Here is a 16959-nt window from a genome sequence, read left to right on the forward strand (position 1 = left end):
CTTCGTTACGCTAAGTGAGGATGGCTCGTGATTGAAGATTCCAAATTTGAGCTTAATTAGGGAGGAGGCGCAACGGGGACACCCAAGTGAAAGACTTTTGACAGGTGATGTCATATCACCATTTGCTGTAATGAAAAGGTTATAAGAATTACAATTTTGAGTGTCTCAAACCGTTTGAACTAGCAACTCCAGGTTCAACGACCCACATTTCGCGCTACACTGACTATTTTGACAGAACCGCTGTACACGTAGGAGGTCGGCCCCCAAAAAGCTGGTGTGTTACTCGCTTTGCGGTCATTACCATGGTCATTACCGGACACACAGTACAAACAACTACACGGTACTGGCCCCCCCGCACGGGAAACCGGCACTCATATTTGGCGCGTTTTTCGTTTGTTGTATTTCGGCCGGTTATTATTTCGGCTGCACTTGACTCAAAAGCAACAATAAAAATGATAACTGCCCGCCGCACCTTTCTTCTCCTCCGGTAGCACTGTGGTAATGGTAGCAATTATCGGCGGTAACGCATCGTTGATTGTGGGAAGTACAGCTTCACGGGCCATTTCGGGCTAACCCGGAATTTTATAGCCCCCCACGAAAAACAACAAAAAATCGCCACTTTTGCAGGTTATGAACACGTGGAGAAATTTTCGCTATCGAAGTTTTCGATTGTCAGAATATCAGCGGCGAAAAGTAGCACTTTCCGCCGAATTCAATGTAAATTTTATGCAAATTCCCGGAGATGATTTCCCACCGTGTAAAAACACACGCAAAACCATTCGCTGAATGATTCACCCGGTTCGACTTCATTCACGGTGCGAGAGTGTAGTGCGCACCGGATATCGGATCAAAAGAGGTGAAATCGGATGTTTAGTTGCGAGAAGAAAAGCGGGAGTCAAGTTCCGGCGAGGTGCACTTGAAAATTGACGTTTATTTGTTTACGAGCGTGCGCGAGCGCGGGCGCCATTGTTGCGACCGTTGATGGCCGGTATTGTGGAGCACTACTGAAGTGTTACGCGAAATGAAATGATTGCCGATAATGGGCTTTCATTGTTCGAGATGTGGATTTATGTGGACGTACACTTGTCAGTGTAGGGGAGCCAGGAAAGTGTTCATGAATCAGCGCGCGGTGGAAAGTAGAATTTGGAAGAAGAAAAAATGGGCCCGGAAGTTGGCGCAGAACTGTTGAGATTTGGTACACCCGAACGAAGCAAATGTGGCAATAAATGGCATGCGCCATTTGCGCCACTTCTATCACAGTGACCCTTGAACGAATGAGAACGAAGAACGACACAAAAGAGACGGTGTAAAATGAGTTGGCTTCAACATAGTAAGCGTTAGCTTTGTCGGTAAAGGCGCAATCTCTAAACTGAAGGTCACGGATCGAATATTGACTTTGATGGTCTGTTTTTTTTTTGCTCAACCCAAACAGAATCGTTCAAAAGAAATTTTAGATTACGTGCCCTTTGAAATCAAGCATCACAGAGGTAGTAATTTTGCAAATAGCTTTCTTTGATCTTTAACACATCATATTATCTTTAGTACTTCCTCGTAGGTATTCCCAGTTGATGGCTTATAGAAGAGGCCATCAAACATACCAAAAAGTTCATCATGTCGTGATATTTTACGACCCGCGCTGCAATACCATTAACGACCGTATGAAAACTGATTACCCATAATTGACACTAAACGTCATCGTCGTCTACATGTGAACTTTTTCCCTACCCCCGCGACATCGTCGCCGTCAACCGAACTCGCACGTGGCGCGCCGGCTAATTGGCCGTAATAAAGATAAACATTCCGATTTACACACCGTTTCGATGAAATTTCCTGATTTATTGAAGTGTGCTCGCGTGTGTACCCTTCAAGCTGCATCCATCAAACCTCGCGCGGCACTCTCTATCTATGAACTATACTGCCGCCGACATCTCCCGCCGACGATGACTGCTTGTCATCATTATCGTCATGGACGTGTCAGTCCCTAGCAGACCCCAGCGGCGGTCGATGACCTGCGGCTAGACCGCAGCCAAGTTTTTCCCCTGACTTTAGAAATAGTGCGGTGGCGTATTTTTAGACTCCTTGCAGAACACGTTACAATCAATGCGATTGAAGCGGTGCGATAACCGCCTCAGGAAAACTTTTCCAGGCAGGGTTGCCAACTTCGCGAAGCGAAGCGGTTCTAACCTCAAATTAGTTGGTTTTCGCGAGGGACAAACCAATCGAAGGAGGTGCAAACTTCAATTTCTTCAATTAGTTTGCTCGAGACACTAAACAAGGTTGGTTTGCCGGGCAGACTGCACAATTTTGCTCAAGTTGCGAGTTGTTGTGTAATTTCACGAAATATGCTAATTCAGCGGGCTGGTGCTTTTAATAGCATCGCACGTGAGTATAGAAACCGAGCACGGACCGTGCGACTTGTTCTGAGTCACGGTACTAGAACAGTAGAGGGTCGATAGTTTGACATTGTAACAACAACGAATTTTTGTTTCGCGATTGAAAATCGCACGAAAATTGATTTTCTTATCGGTTTTTTAGGTTTTGATCGTGTTTACCCTTTTTCGGTAAATTAGAGGGGGGGGGGAGAGAGAGAGAGTTGGGGGGGGGAAGGAAAAAAGTCGAAATTCTAATCGAATATCCTATCAATGTCAAATTATTTTACGAAGCGATATTTCCTCACAATAGTAATAACCAAAAAATAAAAAAAAGCAACAAAACACAAGTGGCAAAGTTGTTTATTTTTAAATTTAAACGTTTGCACTGCGTTTTTGAGTCGAACTAATTTGTGGTTTGCAAAAATTGCGAAAATTAGTTATACAATTACATCCTCCTACTGATCTTGTTTTAAATTTCAACTAATTACTTTTTCCCGAATTTATCTTATCATTATCAAAGAAATTATTTTAAGAATATTAAAATTACGCCAATGTGTAAAAAGGACTTAAAACAATTTATTTTGCTTTTTTTGAAAATTAGCGAATAATTCGTGATGTACAGTAAAGAAAATCATTGAAACATTACAGTATTTTTACTTTTTGAATTTTTTTACTTCGCTCAAACTTTTTGGGGGCCTGTTCTATGACCAAAGAAACCATTTTGTGTCAAGACTCCATACAAAAATGGTACGTAAATATTCGAAAATCTGAATCTTATGAAGAAATTTTCTAATCGGTTCGGTGTCTTGGGCAAAGTTGTAGGTATTGGTTAGGACTATTCAGAAAAACCCGATTTAATATCACCAGAGGTGAAATAGAGCCTTTCTTACAAAATGATGAAACTCCTAGAAATATATTGGTGCAATTAATTTTTCAAAAACATAATGATACCATCCAGTGAGAATTTTACCTAAAGATTCGAATCTTTAAAGGCTAAACCTCAAATGCCATTTTTTTTTATTTCAGAAGTACATTATTTGTCGCAAGACATTTAAATTTAATTAAGAAAAACATATTGGATTGACATTATTAAAAAAAATAAAATAAAGGGTACTCAGTCTATAATGTTAGTCTATGATTAACTTAAAAAATATGTATCGCTATTGCACTTTGTCGATCAATTATGAGAAGCCAGAAAGAACACTTTCACGCGCAGCGTAAAACGCGCAAGCGTAAAAGCGCTGGCGTTGAAGCGCTGGCGTTGAAGCGCTGGCGTTGAAGCGCTGGCGTTGAAGCGCTGGCGTTGAAGCGCTGGCGTTGAAGCTTCGACTTGACGACTTGTCGAGCTTTCGATCGAGAACGAGCCGGGACTTTGAATTTGATGTTCAGTATATGATTTTGTATAAATCCAAAAATTTAATAGGAAAAAATAGGGTAAAAATAAGACGAAAAACACTAAAATCGCTATATCTCTGGAAATACATTTTGGAAAAGCTTCAAAATTTGGGCCCAAACAGTTTATGGCGCATGTTTTCGAATGGCTTTTTGTTTGAAACTGAATTCTTTAAATTTGATAGTGTTATCTGTAAAATAGTCCAAAAAATACCTCCAAAAATGGTTTTGACCACATTTACTGGTCGAAAATTGTGAATCGAAAAATAAAATGTTCGTCTCCGACCCCACGGCTACAGATCTGGCTTTTAAAAATTTTGGGTTTTACGAGCGGTTTTCCAGTGATGGAAGACACAAGTTTTTAAGAGCGGATACAGACATCGGCCATGTATTTCAAAAAAAGACCTCTCAAAAATCAGACTTTGAGTTCCGGGTTTCGGGCCAAAATTCAATCGAAAGAGCGCATCTAAACCTTCAATTTAGTAATAGGATTTTTTCCTGGGACGAATCCTCGCCGTGCACGATTTTTTTTAGATTTCTGAAAAAAGCGTTTTTCCAAAAGCAAACCTTAAACCTTTCTTTTGTAAGAAAGGCAAAAAGGGTACACGATTTTTTAAAATACAAAATTTCGCTTGGTTTAGTATTCAATTCAAAGAACACTAAAACAGTGAAAATGCACGCAAAATATTAAAAAGTTTGATACCCATCGAATATTGAAAATAATGAAAATTTCAGTATTTTCGAAATAATACGGTATTTTTTTGGATTTTTTGTGTTAAGTATCTATGCTTTGAAACTTACCTACTTCATTACCAAAAAAAGTGACGAATGACCTCCCTAGGTTAAAGTCACATTAATAAAATAAACAACAACATTACCAAAAAAACAATCACAGTGAAATTATTGAAACTTGATTATGTAAATTTTAGAAAGATTTTAAAAATTAGTTTCCGTTCGTTATCGTCGATAAGATCATCGCCGATAGAATTACGATAACGATTACAACGCTAACCATAACCATTATCGTTATCGTTAAACGCTAATATTATCGACGATAATTATATCGTTTCGAAAACAAATATTTTTAAAATTTTGAAATCATCTATGACAAAGCCTTTTACAGTCGACTCTCTGGCTGTCGATCTTCTCGATATCAATAATTCTCCATCTATCGATGAATTCTTCAGTCCCTTCAATCTGCATACTTCAATTATCTTCATTCCTCGATATTTTCCCTTGCTTGAAGGATCTCTTCCTCGACGGTCCCTTGGATTCTGTTTGGTTTAAAAATCTCTTCCGGTTGTCAATAATTTCACTTTCTCATGGCTTGCATAGACATTTTTCTTGGCGAAACGAAGCTTTGAAGGGTGTTTGACATTAGATTGATTTTGTTTAATGGACGTTGCCATGATTCTCTCCCATAGCTGGGTATCAAGAAAAAAATATTTTCAATCGAGTCTTCATTTTGCATCGTTCTGTAAACTGATGATTCTCTTCCTCGAGGGTCCCTTGGATATTGACAACCAGAGAGTCGACTGTAATTATATATTTGACTGTCGCTGTCAACTCCCATAGTGTGCGTTTTGTTTTTGTTGATCTTCTTCTTCGAATCGCTAGGTATTGTTGCCAGTTATGGTTTTATTGCACTAAATGTGCAGAAAATAAATAGCAACAATGTCTACGGCCCATTTTGAAATTCAGCGCGGCGTGTACCTTTTAGGGGAAACGGACAATAAATCAATTTCCGGTTATGGTGGAGAATTGCTCAGCTGGGATGTCAGAGGAATTTACAGGAATTTGACATCTAACAATGAGTAAATTTACATCCTTCTGGTGTAATTTCCACTAATTTAACCAAAATTAAGAGTACACAGCTAAAAAAGTAGTAATCCAGCTGCGTGTAAAAGGCCGGGGTGTAATTATTTTATGCAATTTTATGTAATTTTACACGTTGAAATATGTAGCTTAACAGTATGGGAAACCTACATAACCGAAATGTCAAGCTCTTATATGCGTTTATCCTTGCAGCTTTTCATCGGTCTGATGGCCGAGTTGGCTAAGGCGCCAGTCCTTACTGTTGGTGCTGGTTTGAATCCCGTCGGTTGCATTTTTTTTGTGTTTGCAAAAAATGTACATGCAGTGTGTAATATTAAGTGTTTATTTGACGAAGGTGATGTGCAAGCTTTTGCATGCGATTTTACCATCGGATTTTTTGCTGTGTAGGTAATATTCTACCATCATGTTTTTTTTACTCATTTTTTCGTGAGCAGTCGTGATCATAACCAACTTTGCCGAATTCGACAAACCAAACAGGGAAAGGAAGCAATTTTAATATTTCTTAACCTTTCCAATTATTTACAAACAATCGCGTTAGTACAATCACCGTCCAACCAGCGAGCACCGACTGTCCATTAGAGTAATAGTTGCCGGCCGGCAAAAAGTCTACTCCGGAATCCGTAGCCAGACTTTAGTACTACTACCGCGTGCTACTATGTGGTGGGAGAGCGCATCCATTGCATGATGCATACCATTATGTGCCGTGCCGGCGACCGGCTGGCGAGTTTTTGCCACTACAGAGTCCCGCGCGGTGGCAATGAACTTTTGCCCAACGGGGCCGGGCGGAACGGTTCTTGGGCGCGGGAATGTTTTGCGAGTGCAAGTTTTTCGCAAAGTATCCGGAAGAATTGTAAGGAAGTAGCTGGTTACTGCGGTATAATTTCAAATTCTTCGAAGTCTCGAGACTTCGAGTAGAAATTGGAAGTCTAGTTGGTAAAGTAATCTCTTTAAGAAATTTCAATTATTCGGCACCTTCAACTATAGGCCGGTTGCTCACATTAGGGTAATTCCGAAGCCCAGCCAAAGAATAGTATGGCTTCCATGCGGGCCCCTCTCTGCTGCACTTGGCTGCATTTCTCATTTGGAGGACGCGGACTTCCTGCAACTTTCAATTTTCAACGTTCCGAAGCCGACCCCCTTTCATTTGGTGTCACATTTCTCCTTTTGCTCGGAAGGAAGTTCTACCCGCCATCGTAACAGGATTGAACCCGGATTAATGAGTGGCTTATGGCTTAGGATTGTCCCAGGAAGCATTTCTTAGCATAAGTCACGTGCTCCCCCTCTGTTTCGAAGAAGGGTGGACGCGGCTAATCCGATACCTTCATTTCTTCAAGGGGCGGCTTATTAGCCGCCGGGGCTCGAATGTCTTCAAATGAGCCCGCGCCAACAACGACTCAATTCGCTTGTCAGAGCTGGACAAAACCCACCCCGTCATCGCATCGCGAATAACAACACGAGTGATAGCATCGCCCCTGAAGATCGTAGGTTTCGCGATCATGACCTCCCAGGTTGTCGGTTTCCCCCCTCTGGTGCTGGACGTCGTCGTCAGCTTGAAGTCGTCTAGGCGCGGATAACGATCATGACACGATGGTAACATGACTTTCGCCGGGCGTACCTTGCGGGTAGCTGGCTGCTTTCATTGCGACTAGCCCCCAGGAGGAGGCTTTTAGCGGACAATTACAGCTGGAGGGGCGCGATTGAATCGTAATACCGAGAGTTGGATTATATGGGATGGTAATTGTGGAATAATGAGGAGTTTTAAGCGACGTAAAAGATTAATGATGTCGAGGAAGTTGGTTTTAATGGGGCGAGGTCAATCTCAACTTCAGGAAAATGGCTTTACGTAGATATTCAATTCGGATCATGCGTCTTGAGGTTTCAAGCTCCAATTCCGTCGAATCCCTCTGGAATTCCCAAGAAACTATATTCAGCAGTAGCCTAAAGTCATAAACCATAGCGTTCCCTTCCAAATTCTATCCCAAGCATCATAGCTGATCCCCCGGCTCAACTTCACGATCGCATAAACAAATTTATAAATTGTATACACCGCCGTGCCGTAACACCTCTCGCGCGACCCCCTGCAGCAGGCATCTTTCTCCTAGAGATTTATGGCCACGTGCATCACCGGCGGCTTTTGAGGAATGTCAAAATTTTAATTTTCTGCTTCCGTGACCCCTTCGCCGCGGCCGGTGGAATCACGTGACCATGCCAGGGGTTGCCCACCACTCCGTGTCGGAGAAAGTTTACAAACTCGGCCGCTGTAACAACACACACACACACGGTCTGGATGTTTTTGGACCGGTCCATCCGTAACGGTAATAATCGCTCATACACGGCCGGCGAGCGTAAAAGTGAGGTTAGGTTCTGGGAAATATGGCCTGTGTTCTACGCGTTTTTAATTGATTTGTGCCGGCACGCAACGGGCTTCATCCTAAGATCGTGAGAGCGCGTCGACGAGTTGTCATATGGTTCGCATTCCGGTGGTTAACGCCCGTCACGACGTCGTTGACGTCGCATCCCGGAACATAATTTGCATGACAGCGTGTGTCTGTCTTTGGAAATTAGATCCGATCTACTCCACACAGCTGGGCACACGACTTTTTCTCACACCTCATTTAACGAGGGCTGTGGGTTTATGATTGGCGTTTGGTTTTGGTAGGGTGGCCCAGAAAGTGCATGGAGCCTTCCTGAAGAAGACTCAACCCATAGAATTAAATGAATAATCAAACGCGAAATGTCTCAACAGCAACAGTCAATTGCTTGCCTTCAGAATTAAACTACAATTCTCGAAAACATTACGCAATTGATCGCATCGATTTCTTTCTAGACCTTCCCAAAAACCGTCCAACTCCGCGAAACTTATTTAACGATACCGTGAAGATTTTCCCTTATCTCCTCAAAAAAGTGGAGCATCAAAACTTCCCTTCTTCCAAATACCTTTGTGTAGAGGTGGGCAAAAAAAGAGCGAACTGCTCAAAGAGCCGGTTCATTGAAAAGAGCGAACGAACCGTGGCTCACAAAAAAAGAACCGCGGTTCTTTTTAAACTCCGGTCTTTTGAAAGAACCGTTTCAATACGGCATGATTTTTGTCATAAATATAATTTATTGAATTTCCAAAAAAATAGTATTAAATTTGTTTTTGAGAATTGAAAATGCAATTTCAAATATTTCAATGCTCATAAAAATTAATTCCAAAAGTAAATGATTTTCTAAGCAAAATGAAGTAAACTTTTCATTGTACAACTGAGTGCACATTAAAGTAGTACTGGAATACAAATTTGAGCATTTCAAAAAGCATAATTTGTCAAATATTACCAAAAATCAACTGAATATTTGAGAGATTTCGTAAAAAATAATCATTTTGTCCGATTAAACTTTAGCGTTATAGACTTTATCGATTAAATCATAAGTTCAGTTCTTGTAGAAATATTTTTTGTGAAATTCCGTTGCACAATAAGGCAAAACGTATTTTTTCGACATAAAAAAAAGTTCATCAATACATCGATACTTTGAAAACTAATGATTGCAATACAGCTGAGATGTGTAAAATGCATTTTTAAACTCTTTTATCATTAAAATGTTTATACCATGGCTTGTTTTTTTTATCAGAGTTGAGGGACATAAAATTCAAAAAATATTTGGTACGGCCCAATTTTTTAAAAGTCCAACCTGAAATAACTTATAAAATCACACGATTCTTGAAAATCCCATTTTATCGAATTTTTTAAAAAGAGCGAAAGAGCCGTTCAAAAGAGCGGCTCTTTTTAAAGAGCGAACGAAAATGAGCGGCTCCTAAAAAAGAGTGGTTTTGCCCACCTCTACCTTTGTGGTTACCGTGGAGATTTTCCCTTATCTCCTTAAAAAAGTGGAGCGTCAAATTTTCCCTTCATTCAAATCCCTTTTGGTGATACCGTGGAGATTTTCCCTTATCTCCTTTAAAAAGTGGAGCATCAAAATGTCCCGCCTTCTAAACCCCTTTTAGGATATCGTGGAGATTTTCCCTTATCTCCTTAAAAAAGTGGAGCGTCAAATCTTCCCTTCATCCAAATGCCTTTTGTGGTTACCGTGGAGATTTTCCCTTATCTCCTTAAAAAAGTGGAGTGTCATCCAAATCCCTTTTGAGGAAACCGTGGAGATTTTCCCTTATCTCGTTAAAAAAATGGAGCGTCAAATCTTCCCTTCATCCAAATCCCTTTTGAGGAAACCGTGGAGATTTTCCCTAACCTCCTTAAAAAAAATGGAGCATTAAAACTTCCCTTCTTCCAAAAACCTTTTGTGGTTACCGTGGGGATTTTCCCTTATCTCCTTAGAAAAGTGGAGCATCTAAATTTCCTGCCTTCAAACCCCTTTTGGGTATTCGTGGAGATTTTTGCTTATCTCCTTAAAAAAAGAGGAGCATCAAATCTTCCATTCATCCAAATCCCTTTTTGGAATACCTTGGAGATTTTCCCTTCTTCCAAATAATTTTTTTGGTTACCGTGGATGTTTCTCTTATCTCCTTATAAAAGTTGGGAGGGTGGAGCTGTTTTTTTTTTCATGGCGAAGTCCAGTCTGCAATCCGCTAAAGTCACTGTCTCCAAGCGAAGCGAACTCTTAAGATTTAGTAAGAATCTAGAATGCGCTCTAAGTAAGTGATAAGTCTATTGATGTTGAAGGTTTAGAAGACCAACTTTAACGAAAACCAAGACAAGTCTTCACATGAGCCCGACCATATCTTGGCCACCCTAGCCCAGGCATCATCCGCCATTCGGCTGTGGTAAACTTTTCGCAACACTCTCTTCGGGAGGAAGTTGGACAACTCCCGAGAGAGAGAAGAGGTAGTTTTGACAGGCCGCTTTTAATACGCTCTGATGGGTGTACGTTTCCAAACTTTATTGATACTTAGCCGTATGCAGTCTACCGGGAATCGCGTGATGTTTTACACATACCTGAAAGGGAAGAGAAAGAAAAAAAACGTAAAATTAGTGGACAATTTATGGCTGAATCTTAACTAGGCGCTGATTTACGGGAGCATCCCGAAAGGAAACGGGCCAACCAATTAGATCACACAGTATCATAACAAGCCATTCCGCTGAGCCATAAACCTAATAACAATTCCCGGAAAGACGCGGATCCACCTTACCCACACAGTAAAAAAAATCATGGTAATATTACATATTCGAAGGTGTAAATCATTAATGTCAGAAAAAAAATTAATTTTACCTCTGAAAACGTGTAATTTCACCTCTTTTCTGGTGTAAATTTACATTTTCAGTCTAAATGAAGGTAAAATTACATCATAAAAGGGGTAATATTAAACCATCCAAAATAACACCTTCCAAATTTACACAATTTTTCACTGTGCAGACGTATGTCGGTGTCACTTAAGTCCAAAGTGTCTTGCAAAGGGCTCAACGCATCGGCACGTACGTCCAGAACTCGCCCCACGTAACACGTGCCACACCTGTTGGACACTCTCATCAAAATCATAATCGCGTGCGCGTCGTACGCGCGCGCACACATTTCGCTGATTGTTTTACGATTGTATAAGCGAGTTCCTAGGAACACTGCGTCGGCTTTCTCTAATTGCTCAATTGTTTAGCGACTCAAAAGTCCCCAATTCGCTACATTTGTAATGTTTTTCGAGGCGTGAATACCTGGAAGAAGGTTGGACACGCAGAGCGACGAAGTTTGAGGTTATGTTTTGTTGGAGTATTATTATCCATTTGATTACGTGGAAGACACAGGGGTTCATACTTTGTCTACCTCACATGGGTTACAACCAAACGAAAGATCTCTGACCAAGGGTGGGACTACTAAATTCCAAAACATCCAACTCCAAGCAAAACTTGTTTGAGAAAACGGTGGAAAATTTCCCTTGTCTCCTTGAAATCTTCCAAATCGTTTCAATTGCCCTCGTTGAACAGTAGAGACAGTTGTTGAAGAACTGTCTTGGTGGAGTTGGTTGTAATCCCAATTCCTAAGCAACCTGAGGTAGCGAAATCATCACTAACATCACAGTCTCCAAGCCAAGCAAACTTTTTTAAGAGGATAAGGGAAAATCTCCACGGTATCCCTACACAAGTTCCGCTTGTAAATATGTTAGCTCTACTTAGAACAAGCTCGCAGTCTTCACCGAAAGTAGTTCAAACCTTCACGACTCTTCCACAGTGCGGCCAGCAATCGATTGTCCCCCCGCATTTGCTCTTAACCTCATAAAAGTCGTAGCTTGCACGTGGCATTTCCACCTCAATAAAGCTCGCACCTTTCTTCGACTGTTCCAGCACCTTCGCCGATCTGACCTTGTGTCTATTTATTTGAGGGGAGGTTGGGAGGTTATGTCCAGGTCGCCCAGCTCGCTTTTAATTGCCCAAATCCAATAAACACCGAGCGCGTTAGTCGCAGGGTCTGAATTAATCGTAGCGACTAATGAAACATGTAAATGGGCGCTCCAACCGTTCTTGGGCGGCGGTAATCTTTGGCCATCGGACTTGGATGGCGATGACGACGACGGGGTGGTCCAAGAATCGAGTGTATTATTTTCGGTTGAAGGGCATTCTTGTGGCGTTAATTACCGCTATCGACCTGTTTTAGGTTCTTTTTTTTCGTGGCAAGGTCTTAGGAAAATGGTTCAGGACCCGATTAATATCCGGCCGTATTGACCGTGGTTCAACCTTGGCCAAGATAGTGAAATTTAATACAATGTTTTAAACACTTGAAACTTGCTCGAAACTACTTAAACATGCAATTAATTAATTTAACAGACTCACTCCGTTAAGCGGAACAAACAAGTGAAAGCTCAACACAAACTAGGATGAGCTTGATCGAATATAGGTCAACGCAAGCACGTGCTAAGGTGCGTGATTACGGCGATAAAAACGCATATTTTTCCAATCGCAAAGTACACGCCAGAGCCGGGCGGATTCAGGGTCGCTTTTGCCACGTGGTGGTGGTGGATTTGGGCTAGCTCGCCCGATTATGCATGCATGGTTTGACCGTTTTAATCGATTTGCTGCGCCTCTATGAGCACGATAGGGGTAATGGAAAACTGTCTGTTTTGGACTACCGAGAAGTCGCTGCTGTGCTTTCATTGTTTCATTATGCAAAACATTGTTTGTTATTTATGCTGGAATTGTTGTTGAAGTGTGTGCTGAACCAGGCACAATTTGTGTTCAGATGATTTGACTATAAATTTTTTTATCAAATATCAAACCTTTTTTAAAAAAAAAAGCAAATATTATCACAAAAAAAATGTACAGTAAAAAAATGTGAAAATCTGGAAAATATCATCGGATGTATACAAATATTCAGTTTAACGTACGTAAAATAAAAATAGAGTCAAAAAACTAAAAACAATCGATTTTACTAAATTTAATTTAATTAAAAAAGATTTTTAAATACAAATAATATCATGGAAAATTATTCTGAACAAAAACCTGTTTGAAATTAAAAAAAAACGTACAAACCTTTGTAACAAAGCGGATTTCAATAAAAAAATATGTGAACAGTATTTCAAAATTACCCTAAAAATCAGCGGTCAGAAGACATGACTAAAATTCAAATTTTCATTGAAAAAAATAAAATAAAATCGATTGTAAATAATTCAGAATACAATGTATAATTCATGATCAGGACCAGGATTTTATTTAAAGATTCATTGATATTTTGCTATTTTTATATTGTAGCATAACTATGTTGGCGTATAAGCGTTTTATGTTACTTTTTGTTACGAAATTTCGATAATCTTGATAGAAATTCAATGTTGTTTTTTTATTCAGGGAAAAGTAGAACCGTAAAACGGAGTGACTTTGATAGCCGGAGTGACTTTGATAGGTTTGAGATTTTTCCGCAAAATGAGTACAAATTAATTACGTACGGGATGGTATTCAGTCATACTGACCATGGTGGAGAAGTGTTCAAAGTACCTCAAGAATTACTTTTCATTAAATTTTGAAAAGATTAAAAAGTTAGTTAACTATAACTAGAAAAATGTTGATGAATAGCATTATTTTAATCTTCATGACACTGATTTTCTCAATGAATATGATTTTGAATCGGAAAACGGAATACATTACCGGATTTTTTGGACAATTTCCCACTAGGAGAAGGTAAAGTTAGTTTGTAAATAATAAAAAATTATGTGTTTTTGAAACATTAATAAAAAGAATCCCTAGTTTCAGAGGCATTTTCAGTCGAACAAATTTCATATTAAACGTAAAAACTTTTGATTTTTGCTTCTTATTCTGTTATAATGAAATATTAATCGATAATTTTATAAACAAAACTAGTTTTTACATATTGAAAACTAATAATTTTTAACGTAACTATTTTTTAAAACACTATTGAAAAAACTTTTTTCAAAAATGGTTTATGTACCTTGTGTGGGCTATCCTAGTACAAAATATTCCAAAAATAAAAAAAAATACTATCAAAGTGATCGATTGTTATAATATGAATAACTAAAATTATATAGAAAAGAGGTAAATTCAATTTTTAATTAACAATTGCACATTTATCTTCAAATAACAATTGCACATTGTTATCTTCTAAAATTTCGCAAATTTGTACAAAATTTTTAATTTTTTTTTTATTTGGATGAAATTTTGCCTATGTCAAAGAGGCATTTTGTACTTTCAGTTTTCCCATACATGTTTGGAGTTTTTGTAAAGTACTAGATCTTTATAATAATAAGGACTTTTTAGATAAAATTGGAACAATTACACTCAATTCTGAAAACAGATTCAGATTCGCCGGGCAAAATTACTTGGAGAAACATATTTGGACAATTTTCGAATTTCGTTAGGGTGGTCCCAAATGGTTTTCCCTTGAAAATTAGACTTTTTCAAATGAAGATATCTCGAGTTTAAAGAAAAACACCCCTGAGATGTTTTCAGCATTTGTAATGCTGGATTTCCACTTTCAAATGCAACCTGGCGCTTAAAAATTTGGCTTGCGCGCCTATTCGAGATATATGAGTTTAAAATTTGCATCTTTTGACTCTTAAGTCCAAATTGACTTTTCAAAAAATAAAAATGTTTGTTTTTTAGAACTCTAAAAGCACCTAAAATATCACTTTTCTCAAAATTGCCACGTTCTAACTAACTTTCCCCTGAATTACCACGCTATAACACTATTTTTTAAGGTTTGCTCAGATGATTTCTACAAATTTGGTCGTAGAAGGCGTAGTTTACGAGATAACATTTTGATGTCTTCGACAAAGTTGCTTGGAAAAAATCCCAAAAATATTTCTGAAAAGTTAGATTTTCAAAATCACCCTAATTTTCAACCAAACCAAAACTTGCTTTTTTTCATTTACAACTATTATTTTGAAGACACCAAAGCTCCAAAAAATCACAATTTTGCCGAAAATGCTTTTTACCACTTAATTTTGCGATCTCGACCATCGTGCAAAGTAAGTTATTGTGAAATTGTCTGCTCGTTTCTACAAACATAATTTCATAATTTTAGGAGCAGTCCGGCTTAATTTTTGTTGGTTTTGAAATGTCCTTCTTCAAGAACTATTTTGTTAAATTGATTATGACAACGTTGTGTTTCCACAAAACAAGCCCAATTTGCAATTCCCCCCAAGGGGAAGTGCACCCATCAGGCCAAAATCCCAATGACATCCCCTCCATCAAAATGTGTCAAAACGTCCTTTTGCTGGCACGATCTGGGCTCGCTGCCAGCGCAGCACTGCTGCTCCACATTTCACACTCCACATAGCTTTCAATGCCAAAACCGATAAATAGATTCATTTTCCCAATGTATACCGTCCTTTTCAAGGGATTTCCATAATCGAACAACTAGTCTTGGGCAGCTGCACTGCAGAGCAGAGCAACGAGCAGGTAATCAATATAATTAATTCATAATTTCTCCCCCCTCTGCTTAAGAATGAGTTTCGGCGAGTTACGACCTCGATTCAGAGGTGTCCCCAAGTGGGCCATCTCTCATCAACAGTCAAGGTCGGAGCAGCAAACTTACCTCTTTTTGGCGTTTCCGACATTGTACAGCTCGACGTGCTTGAAAGCGGCGTATGTGGCCATTCCGGCAATTTTGACGGCTTTTTGTGGACGGGGAACACGAGGAAAAATGCTCCGATGGAGGGGGGGCCGAACAGCGGATTCGACCGGACTCTGTGTGTCACACTTTACAACAACGCTCTTCAAACGCGCTAAACTTGGCTGGTATCGATTTTTTTGCGCTGTTCACACTGGTTTTGTTTTGTTCTGCTGGAAGATTCTCTTTCTCTCACGGGGAAGAACGTTGATCTGGAATGGGATGACGTCGAACGCGTTAGACGGCCACTCTGGGTGCCGCAATCCGGAATCAACGGAGCAAAATTAGAGATTTCGTGCGAAAACTTTTCTTCACTGAACGAACTTTGCTGTGCTTGCACTGCTAGAACTGATGCTGGTTGAAGTCGGCCGAGGTTAGAAACTCTCGCTGGCAGTGCTGCCAGCCTATATCGATTGGAAGGACGACTCGTCGTAAATCTTACGAGTGCGTCACACAGTACATATGTAACCGTGCTTTGTTTAGGAAGCTCTCGGAATCCTTGCGGAAGCACGGATTCAACGCTCTCGCAGCATCCAAACCAAAACAAAGCACGTCGAGAGCGGAAAATCTTCAGAAATACCGCAATATGGGAGAACATTGCTCGCTCTCACGGTCAAGAAATCGTTACGGTTGATGGGAACCACAACACCTGTAACCGCGGAGCGTGGGTTGTCGCAACAGGAGGTTATCACGCGAGAATCTTCACACACTCTCTCTCTCTCCCTCGCGCAGAGTACTCTCAGCGTGATAACGTCACTGAGAGAAATCTCGGTAGTCGTTATCAGTGCGCGATAACTGAACCTGTATTGGGGTGCACTCACTTTGCCCAGCTGTTCATGGAAAAGAGACAAGCTGGCGTGACTCCGACACGAGATCAGCTGGAACTGATGATGCTGCACGAACAGCAGCGTCGACTGTTGTTGATGTGGGTTAGGGTAAATTATGCTCCCTCCGTTTTTGGATCGATGGTGGAAATGTGGGGTACGGAGACGGTGCGGCGATGACGGCAACTATGTTGGATTATGTTCGAAGGGAAGAGGCTTGCTGAACGAGTTTGGTTGATTGGAGAGGTGGAGATCGGAGATTGCGGCAGCAAGATTACATTGGGGGCAGAGACTGACAATGTGCAAATTGGTAAACTATGCGAAGAGAGATGCTTAGATGAGGTTGCAGCTGGGGTCTACATTGTTGTGTCTGCTGAGTTGGCATGGTATAGTTGTTTACTTAAAGGAATTTTTGATTTAGAGATAATAAATTTGTATGAAGTAGATCTTCTGTTGCCTTGAATTGGTGTAAAAATCATGTTTAGTTAATTAAGTGTTTA

At 40.1% G+C, this 16959-nt stretch overlaps 1 protein-coding gene across 8 annotated transcripts in view; it reads right to left on the minus strand.

Moving 5' to 3' along the window:
• LOC120416960 (microtubule-associated protein Jupiter) overlaps positions 1 to 16959 on the minus strand; it is a 267822-nt gene that overhangs the window by 65695 nt on the left and 185168 nt on the right. For 6 of the 8 annotated variants that reach the window (XM_039578877.2, XM_039578874.2, XM_039578871.2 and 3 more), the window contains exon 2: positions 15561 to 15847. The exons of the other annotated variants lie outside the window; for them this stretch is intronic. In XM_039578877.2, the coding sequence (XP_039434811.1) occupies positions 15561 to 15622 (62 nt within the window). In that variant the 5' untranslated portion in view covers positions 15623 to 15847. The remainder of the gene's footprint in view (positions 1 to 15560; positions 15848 to 16959) is intronic. 8 annotated transcript variants of the gene reach the window in all.

Source organism: Culex pipiens, chromosome 3 (assembly GCF_016801865.2).
Source record: "Culex pipiens pallens isolate TS chromosome 3, TS_CPP_V2, whole genome shotgun sequence".
Classification (NCBI taxonomy): Eukaryota; Metazoa; Arthropoda; class Insecta; order Diptera; family Culicidae; genus Culex; species Culex pipiens.